Raw genomic sequence first — 11283 nt, 5'->3', positions numbered from 1 at the left:
CGCATGTTCATTGCGGTCCAAAAGTCAAGTACACTAAGTCTCATTTATAGTAACCTCTTCACGGATAAAAAGGTTAAATATAAAACAACTTTAAAAATTACACCTTGAGGGTAATTTATTCAACAATGCATGTATGAGATATACAGTCTGTGGTATATAGCGTTCATGAACATTTATACCTTTTTAGTTATATTTTTTTTAAAAAGTGGGATCTAAATCATCCACCAAGATGAAGAACTCGCTCTTATACGAAATGCCATTTTAAAACACTTTTATGCACTAATGTCTTCTAATGTATTCCTGTAGCATGGGTGGAAGAAACAGAAGGAGCGGGTGCCACTGGAGCCAAACCTTGGGAAAGGAGAGAGAGGAAGTCCGACAAGAAGACAGTCAGACATCTGTCGCTAACAGGTATTCATGTATTATCCAAAACGAAATATTTGTCTCTTGTAAACTTTTTATTGAAGGCTTCCATATCGTTACCTTGGTAACTACTAACCATGTACTATGCGATTTTACATCTTACTTCCCATCCCGGAACGGAATAATTATATGCATAATTTATGCAGTTCTCTTGAATAAATTACATCCGTGTACGGACAAACTGCCTTAACATTTTACCGTGACATATAATATAATATCTAACAGTTCCAGGGCCTATAACTTTTCGTTATTTGTCATAAGCAAAAAATTACACAGCCCGTGTCAAAATTGTCGCCCAAAAATCACGACCCTAAAATTAAAATACAGGTATATAAAGAGCGTCTCAGTTCTTTTTCAAACATATCTGACAAATGGATATCTCACACACATATAACCTTATGTGACAGAATTAAAGTGAAATATATATGCCTCGGAAATAAACTGTGTTCAAACTATAAACTCATTATATCGATATCAAAAATCACGTGTCAAGGTACAAAGTTTTGAAATAGTGGTCAAAATGTTATTAAGAAAATTCAGTAATTTTAGAATCTAATATGGCCACCGAATACTTTTTATTAACTCTAAATAACATCTAAGGTACATCCTTCTTGGAGGGGCGTCAGCCTAGGATCACCATTGTATGTGTCGCAATAGCCGTAGGTTTACGGCGCGTTACATTACTACTATCGCTGTCAGAGCGCCACCTACGCCTGTATTTCCTTACTTGAATTCCTAATTTCACGATTTTGTTTCTCATTCACTTTGTTACAGAAATGCCGTCTAATGAGGACACGACTGATGACGTAGATATCGTTAGCACTCGTATTACGTACAGTCCAGAACCACGTCACGTTGCTAGTGACGACGACATCATTAACGGATGCTTTTCCAACTTGCAGCTTTAATTTACGATACATACAAATTTTCAAGTTGTAAATATGAATAGCTTTGCAATAAATTGTTTTTTGTTTCTCAGCAATTTAGAAATAATGTCAATGTGACTGATTTCACGAGAACGTCATTAAAATACACGATTTCATCGACACTGTGTATGAAATAATACTAATATTGCACTTGTCCGATGCAATATCCAGATATTGCATTGTTCGAATGCAATATTTTGACAAAGCTCCACAACACATGTTTCCTAACAAATTACGAACGAATTATATATTCATTTATGCATGATGTCTCAAACTTAGATGGAATAGTTTTAGCATATATTCGTTTTTCATTTTGAGTTTCCAAAAAAAAAAAAAAACCAAAACGGCGTCAATTATTGCTACAGTAACTAATCTCACATCGTGCAACTTTTAAAAGTAGACTTCAATACCCATATCTTGCTTACGTCAGAGCTACACAGAATATTATGCTAATCAATTTTAAATGACCTGTCAATCATACGGATGGTTTTACACTAGTACAGGTGTGTCAGAACAACGCCATTATTTACGGTAAATAATGTCTCTAACTTACGGTAAATTTTCATTAGTATCGACAATTTGAGATTCTAAAGTAAAAGAGAACGTTCTATACGAAAAAGTGCGAGTGCGATACATATTTTGAAACACGTATTACATGTAGAATGCACCTGCACCTGACATGACGTATAATGTCCAATTCGTAAAGACCCTGGCTGATGGCCTCGTGGACGAATACATTTATTTTACAAGTTCAAGGTATACATTGTAGAGTTAATGAGGTATTAATTTACTAACCAGTCTATCCTCGAAGTCGTGGAGAAGCCACGATAGGTTACAGTTCAGTTCAATCCAGTTACCATCTCTACAAACTCCGTAAGGGACAAGGGAACGCGACGACATCACACTACAAACGTGCTCTTAGAGGGAAGTGACAAAATGTATGTAAACACTTGTTCAATAAGTGCCACATAGTTTAAATGGATTGGCCAATCACTGGTCTGTTACTCACAATGACTTGCTAATTAGCGAATACATCCTCAAACCTGATTGGCCTGTGGGTGACTACATACAGGTGTTTGCAGATGCCCATTCAAAATCACAATATCTTTTTAACACTTTCAGTGGTGTTAAGATTCAGCTCTTTGGATGTGTTAGTCAGCTGTTTTTACCTTCATTTGGCCAAGTTGTTAATGTGATTGATGTGCAACTCAAGTCGTGCTCTGCTAGCACTGCGCCACAGACATAATGAATTGTCTGCGGCTGCCGCTATGCACTTGGTTGGTACAATATGTAGTATTTAACACTCTTGTGCTCTCCCTTTTGACTAGGCAGCGAATATCTGGGTTTGATAATTTTGTACACAAAAGAGCTGGTCGTTTATTGTTAGGGGTATCACGTGATACAAATACAGAATGGGTATACCAGCTGGATTACTATTCAGGCAAGATGGAAACTACATTATTTAAATTATCAAATTCTCTCCATTGTCACAATACTAGGTTTGCCAGTAATGATAATATACACATACCGATATGGAAAGTGAAAAATGCTCTTTGGAAGGTGCAGCTATATTGAATAATTACATAATCTAATCAGGTCCTGTCTCTTTACAGGCTTTTACAAAAGAATTTTTAAAATCTGTTTTAGCTGTTGCATTTTATTGCACATTTTGATGTAATTAAAAACACAATTTCCCCCTTTTTATTATTTGTCGTTTGTTTTCATTGTTTGTCTGTACATCTTGCACAACAGAAATCACTGGAAAAACAGTGCTTTGCACTATTCCCTAGTATTGTATATGAAAGGCAAATAAATAAATAAACAAATAATATATACTATAGCCCATCTTACTCATTACTATTATACCATGCACAAGCCAACCAGGTTCAACAAAAAATATGGAATATATGGTCGTTCTTGGCATGTCTACGTCATTGGTTTTCCTGATTTTTTAAAAATATTACTGGCACTAGTATAAATATGCTATTCTCCAATATTTGTCTTCATTCAGCCGGAAAATAAGGACCCCTTAGGTCACTTGTATTTTCCTTGGCTGAACGAGGAAAAATAATGAGAGAAAAATATTTGGGAACTACATGGTGACTAGTAGTTTGTCACATACATACATCCACACACATACCCTCGGTAACTTATACTCCTTGACAATATAAATCAAAGATACATAGTTAATTTGTCACATAAGCAAGGTGATTTATTTTGCAATTAGGCTTCCTTTTTTTGTAAGTACATAATTAACCAGTAGGAACTGTTCACCCAAAGCAGATCTAGGCTGCTGAAATCCTACTTGACCACCCCTGTAAAAACATAGTGAAGTCTACTTTACAATAGCTATGGTTATGCCCATTTCTGTAAACAGGGGTGGAAGGCTACCAACAAACAAAACTACAACGTAAGAGAACATCATTTCGTTGTTACTATTTACACTTCCATACATTGCCACTAAAGATTACGGACAAATAAACCCCCCCAAAATAATCACTTTTTCCTCTATCAAATAACAACAAATAATACAAATTTTCAATCATACTAATGTTCAACATTTTTACAAAAACAATTACTAATACTGCATCCACACTTTTTTTATATATATCTTTTCATCAGTTGCCATGGCAACACTGATATGCAGACTGTATTTTTCAGCACCCTTCAAGTTATTTTTTATGTAACCATAGTAACAAAAGTCTATAGTAATAGGTATTAAACTTATAAATATAGCAAAAACGAAATATCCGTTCTCTACTGAGTCTTACAAAAAAATATATATACTGGCCTGTGTTAGGGTTTTGATATGCTACATGTACAGTAACTTACTGGTAAATATCTTAGGTACGTGTGGGCATGGAAAATAGTTCTCATGATGTGTTGTGACGAGATAAATTGATCTGTGTTGCACAGTTTTTACTCACAGATGATGTGGCAGGAATATGTCAAGAGAAAATGTGGCAGTTATGTAGGGAAAGGGGGAGGGGAGTATGCGATAACATGTGTGGGAAAACAAAGGGTTGAAAATAGGGCAAAAAGTTTGAGTTGAAAATGTTGCAAATATGTATATGGTGAAAGTGACACATATATATGAGAATGTTTCTAGGCAGAGTAAGGACATTGTGTGGGAAAGTGCATATGGCAGAAGTATATGTGTGAAGGCATACCATAGGTTAATGTATGTGGCTACAAGCGTATGACGAAAGTGTCTGTTTTATGTATATGAATGGATATAGCCCAGGGACTTGGCTATTTGGCTCAACATCCTGCCTTGAATGACACAGTCAAGCTCGATAGCCAATGCTCTGTGTTAGAGTACATAAACATAGAATTGTACACTTTGTATGAAGTGAGTGCAAATACATGTGCAAAGGTCACAGACTGATAAAACTGATTTTCCGAATTGTGAGGTCATGATTTCTGATATATACATTGGGATGTCAACTTCAACTTTCCAATAGTTCATAGTCTAACCCTATCCCATCTACTGCAGTTTTCTGTTCCTTAAAACATGATTTCCCCCTAATATCAGGCCTTCATAGATAATAGAATATAAATAAATTGTAAATGTTGATGATACTTTCAAACACAAATAATTAAAAAAAATGTTGAAATGTTTCTTGTTCGTTCCCCTCTTTGGCCCATTAAATAAATCATTATGATTTTATTTGTAACCAAGAATGAGTAGTTGAACTAAAAGTATTTCAAAACTGTACAAAAAAACTGTTGTATAATCCTAAGAAAAAAGACTGTAGAAACTATAAGTATTAGAGAGTGACCTTTGAAGTCAATGTCATGAATCCAAGATAGTATTGACATTACCCCTATTTCTTTTTGTTGGAATCACCCAACTGGATGAAATACAATGGACTGTTCCATCAATAGTTAGTTTATAGGGGTGGCACATCACTTGTTCATGTGAGCTGCAGTGTGCCCTCTAAGCCAATATGATGCGCCACTGATGCACACAATTTCTAGTGGCGCACCAAAATTTGGTGTTCCCCTATCTCTTACTATGTGGTGACTCACAAGAAATGCCAGTTTTTATCATTTTGACTCACAACAACAAAATTTGGCTATCATTAGAAGGCACACTGCCAAGATTGCAAATACATGATTTTCAATACTGCAAACCTCTTTATCACGGACAACCCCTGCCTTTATATAAAACATACAAAGGAATTTGGGACAACTGAAACAGATAAAAGGAGATTTTAAAAGTGAAAAGTGAAAGCCTTATATTTGTCTTCATTTATTTATCACCCTGAATATCATATTAATATTTCAAAACAATATTTGCAAAAATTGTTAAATTTTTAATGATATATTTTTTTGGATCATAATTTAACAGAGTTCAGGAATGGCAGTTCTGATCTGTTCAAATGTTTGTCTGTGACTTTTGTTGTACAATTTTCATGTATGGCACTAAAATAATATGATGATATCATAGAAAGCCTCTTGTTGAAAGAAAAGTAACAAAATACTTTAAATTTTCATATGAACTGATGAAAAAATAGTTAGGTTTCACTGCAAGGGGATATTAATTTCACTTCTCCACAGTATAAAATACAATCATTCTGAATGGCTTTTCTGTATTTGAGAGGTTATCATCAACCAATCAGCAACCCCTTCTTACGAATAAGTGGTGACTTACACTTGTTCAAATACAATCACTCTGATTGGCTTTTCTGTATTTGAGAGCTGATTGTCAGCCAATCAGCAACCACTTTTGTAAATGTTTAACCAATGGCCAATCATGTTACAAATTGTGTAGGGGTCATGACATAGTACTATTAAGGTCATTAATTCCCTCAGAGAGCTGACTACAATAATCTGCATAAAATACAAACACGACTACAAAAACAACAAATGTACATATACTACAAGAATGGATACATAACTTGTCATCATTTTTTTGTTGTGTAGGATGTTTTTTTTCTCTTCTTTTTATCATGATTGTCAGATTGAACTAATATTTATAAAGATTTCTATGGTAACAAGTTGCTATGGAAACTATAAAATGCTACTTCTCCGAACTGTCCAGTTGGATGCGACATACAAAAGAAAAAACACAAATTCAGCAGACCTATTTTACAATAACAGTTTAGTCTATACAAACAACATTCACCACTCACTTCAATGATATAGGCAGTAAGTTTTAAAAATTGCACAGAATTTGATGACACTTACTGTAAAGATAGCCATACAGGGCATCCAGTGTCCGTACAAATATTTTGGCAAAAACAGACATACAAGTTTTACATGTAGGTGTAAAATCTCATCCAAGAATTTCAACTTTGAAGCTCAGGATTTGAATTCTGACCATCAGGATTTGAACTCTCACCCAAGGGTTTTGAACTTTGACCCTCAGGAATTGAAATTTCACTGAGGTTTTGAACTCCAACCCTTAGGACTTGAACTCTGACCATCAGGCCTTGCACTCTCACCCTCAGCACTTGAACTTCCACCCCTAGGTTTTGAACGCTGACCATCAGGCCTTGCAACTCCCAGGACTGAACCCAGGTTTTCAAATACAATGGAATGACAGTCATTACCAAGTTTTGTATTGTCAATGTTCCATGTAAAATACTGATTTCTGATAGCACAGCACAACTTGAACTGTACTTCTGTTTTCTTGGTTAATCCATACAATGTCTTTACCCTTTTGTATGTAAAGGTAACTCTGAAGTGTGATAAATTATTTCAAAACGTTTTCCTTTAAAATATAGAGCACAGTTAGATCTTATGACTTATGTTTACCAACACTACAAGCTTCATTTTTGAGAACATGAAATACACATTTGACACTTAGATCTGCTAGACAAGTCAAAACTCAGTAACATCTTAGCATAGTCATTTACTCTTTAAAGTTGATATTGACTCTTGAAACTGACCTATCAAACCAATCACTCCATAGTACAATTTTGTCCCTAAATGTCCACATTTTTTTGGTTGAATTTCTTCTTTATATTTTTATCATTCTCTGCCTACAGCTGCATTATTTGAAAAACAGCTGTGGCTCAAATGTCACGATCTCTTTTATTTATTTTTTTCAAAGTTTATATCTTATTTTACAAATTTTGTCGTTTGTAAATATCGAAAGGAACCAGTGGCAAATCTGGATATTCCGTACAGCCATCTGGTTGAATGTCAATCAATTCTCTTCATTTGCATAGTAATTAGCATTTCACCATGGAAACAGTTGCCTTGGAGATGGAAGAAACATGTAGTCCATTCACTGGAAGACTAGAATAGTCCCACTTCTTTTTTAACGTTGTTCTGTTTCCAAGATGGCAGTTGATAAAAGTCATCTTTACTCATACCAAGTACTTCCTGTAAAACACAACAAAACAAAATATTTCGAATATTAAAAAAACGAAGTTGTTTGATTCAATATTTTAGTATCTGGATCGAAATAAGAACAGCAGGAAGGAATGCAGTAGCTGTTTTATATGCAAAACAAATCCATAAACTTGTTATGTATAAATAGCTTTATACAAATAAGCTAATATAAGCAATATGCAACGTAGCTACTTAATAGGCAAGTCAAACATTTACCTAATTGTATAACTAGCATTATGTAAATTAGCTAATGTAAGCAATATGCAAAGTAGCTACTTAATATGCAAGTAAGTCATTTACCTAATTGTACAATTATATTATGCAAATTTGTTAATGTCATATGCAAAGTAACTACTTAATATGCAAGTAACAGTCAAGAAACAAACACATTTAATTTCTAAGAAGAAAACTTAATTCATGACTCCTTCTCTTGTATTTAAGATAACAAAATAGGAAATTTCAATCAAAGAACAAAACCAAGCTTTCCTCGTATTTTTTCTTGTAAAATTGTGCACGAGACTTACTTCAAATTCTTCATTTGAGAGGTAGGCTTCTAGTTTCTTAGGATCGACTCCCTCTGGAGGTGGTCGGTCCATCAATTCTTCTAGCGTATACCTTGATTTGGTCAACTGTGCTAATATATCTTTAACAAGTACAACATCTTCTTTTCTCTTACCCTCCTAAAGAAAAACAAAATGTGATTAGGAAGAATGAATCATATCGGTTGATCTTCAAAACTGATTAATTATCCTTAATAATGTCTAAAAAAAGTTTGACATTAAAATAACATTAAAATAGATGTTGAGTAACACATTCAAAGCCATGATGTAAATGTCCTTGCTCATATATCCAAATATGGAAGTTGAGGTAAATTTACCTCCAAATATGGAATGGGACAGTGTGTCAAACTATGGAGTGCATATCCAAATATGGAATGGGACAGTGTGTCCAAATATGGAGTGCATATCCAAATATGGAATGGGACAGTGTCAGTGTGTGAACTTAAGGGGAAATGACTACTGGTCATAAGGACCGACATGTAGCAAATGCTGCTGGTCCTTAAGGAAAACTGCTGGTCCATACTCAATGCAGTCCATGTTCACTACCTGTATCTACACCCCTCTCCCATTTACAGACTAAATGATTTTGAACTTTAATATGATACAGCATATCTTTAGATATAAAAGTAAAAGAGAGTACAACGAATTGTTCACTATCCACTATTATTTCATAAAATTTCCACTCACAGAGTCAAAAGTAAATTTTGGATTCCCAACCAAGTAATTTTTGACTCTGTGAGTAGAGATTTTCATTTGTAACTATGAACCCAGCTAGAGACTGCATATTCATTCTGTTCTTATAGACTATAGTGGTCTGAGACTGAATGTATTCATTCCACCATAGAAATACAGATCCATAGATTGTAGATAATATGGGTGAATGAATCAATAAATCTACATTATCTGCAATCTCTAAGAGATCACAGTCCTCTCCTTCCTCTCTGTACGATTCACTAAATTCTGAATCACATAATCCAAAGTCAGATTCATCGTCTGTGGCAACAGCTGATGTAGCTTTCCAACTCTTATCGAACGTAGACCCACACATTCACATCATAGCAGAAAGTTTTATCGCGTAACTATCCCTCTTGAAAACTGTGTATTTGCTTTATTTCAATTTCCATCCACTCAGTGACACGGGGCGGTTTCGTCTTCCTTCGGTCTTTACATATGTAATGAAGCCCCCATAAAGCCCTACCCGTATACCCTACCGTGGTGTATTGAGTATCGTCTCTGACTGTTTGTGTAAGAAATCTGACCATGATGAAGAGAATGGCTAAACATGTCTTAAAGTGCGAGTTTTTTTGACGTGGGAACGTGATATGGTAAGTGTACTATAATGTGTCATCCACTATGTACCCGTGTTTGGCATGATGCAGTAATTTTCCAGATACAACAATGGCAACAAAAATGCAACATTTCTAAGTCTACACGTTGATTACAACATGACAGGACGTACATTATCATATGCATCAAATTGAAAGCAATCAGACTACGCATTTTTTTTACTGTTTTTACAAAAAAAAACTATCGTACTGGAGATATCTTACGAAGTGTACCTGCCTTCTTTATCAGTTAAAACGCCATTTTCGATCGCGGCAACAGACATGGGGAACTCCGGTAAATTGATCGGGAAACCCAATAACATTTACCGGCTATACCAGCCTTTAAAAAACAGTGTATGTTTCGTCTTTTTCTTCGGAAGCTCATTGCCGCCTTCTAAATATCGCCACATACTTTATAAATTCAACGTGGAACTGTCTCAAACACGTTAAAAGTTTCATACACTTCGAGCAGTAAACTTTACAACAATGATTAAATGAGTACGATATCATGGCGGAAAAAGACGTATGCGCTGAATGCGTAAAATGAGTCTGAATGTCTAAGACGCAGATGATTAGACGCTGCATGCTACGTCATGTAGTGTAGTCATGATATCAACATTGGCAACAACACGTAGCGAGCTAGCTCTGTGCCGCTTGACTTGAACGAGATGTCGAGAGTAAAATAGGTAACACAAGATCAGATTCATGTAGGTGAAATTGGATATATCTTTGAATAAATGTTATTATTTACTCCAAATTTCAATCGGTCATAAGGACCGATACGTTGTTGTAATTCTGAAAAACCGTCGGTCCGAACGGAAATCTGTTGGTCACGGGCCGAAGGACCGGCGTTAATTTCGCACGCTGGACAGTGTGTCAAATGATGGAGTGCATATCCAAATATGGAATGGGACAGTGTGTCAAATGATGGAGTGCATAATTATCCAAATATGGAATGGGACAGTGTGTCCAAATATGGATTGCATATCCAAATATGGAATGGGCAGTGTGTCAAATGATGGAGTGCATATCCAAATATGGAATGGGCAGTGTGTCAAATGATGGAGTGCATAATTATCCAAATATGGAATGGGACAGTGTGTCCAAATATGGAGTGCATATCCAAATATGGAATGGGACAGTGTGTCAAATGATGGAGTCCATATCCAAATATGGAATGGGACAGTGTGTCAAATGATGGAGTGCATAATTATCCAAATATGGAATGGGACACTATGTTCAAATATGGAACACAGCATTATGTCTAAATATGGAATTATGTCCCAATATGGATGGTTGTGTATTTGAATATTGATAATCACTTCTTAAACTCTTGTGAATATTATTTTTATATTTTTCTTTGCCCTTTTTTTTGTTCTTGCCATGAAAAATTTGATGTGTAACAAAGTCACTTTTTCTAGTGAATTCACTCTACATACCTTCATGTTAATCTCCTCTACATCTATCCTGTGGTACCAATATGGGAATAAATTTGTAAATGACACAGGTTCCACACCAGCATTGATAATGTATGCTTTCAATGGCTTCTTGGGATTTTTCTCTGTAATCAAAGCCAAATAATAGTAAATGAAATGTATGGTCTCAGCACATACAGCAGATAACACTGAAGTAAAGCACTTTCTCTGTGCTACACTAATTTATAGCATTCATATCAAGTGTGAAAGTATACTGTTTCAATTGGTT

At 35.2% G+C, this 11283-nt stretch overlaps 1 protein-coding gene across 9 annotated transcripts in view; it reads right to left on the bottom strand.

Moving 5' to 3' along the window:
* Positions 1 to 3547: 3547 nt before the first annotated feature.
* LOC144450723 (uncharacterized) overlaps positions 3548 to 11283 on the bottom strand; it is a 153719-nt gene continuing 145983 nt past the window's right edge. For all 9 annotated transcript variants that reach the window (XM_078141394.1, XM_078141396.1, XM_078141395.1 and 6 more), the window contains 3 exons: positions 11019 to 11140; positions 8219 to 8374; positions 3548 to 7685 (listed from right to left, as the gene is read on the bottom strand). In XM_078141394.1, coding sequence (XP_077997520.1) covers positions 7599 to 7685; positions 8219 to 8374; positions 11019 to 11140 — 365 coding nt within the window. In that variant the 3' untranslated portion in view covers positions 3548 to 7598. The remainder of the gene's footprint in view (positions 7686 to 8218; positions 8375 to 11018; positions 11141 to 11283) is intronic.

This window comes from Glandiceps talaboti, chromosome 20 (genome assembly GCF_964340395.1).
Source record: "Glandiceps talaboti chromosome 20, keGlaTala1.1, whole genome shotgun sequence".
In the NCBI taxonomy this organism is placed as follows: Eukaryota; Metazoa; Hemichordata; class Enteropneusta; family Spengelidae; genus Glandiceps; species Glandiceps talaboti.
Note: the sequence above shows the minus strand (reverse complement) of the source record. Positions and strands in the feature narration are given on the sequence as shown.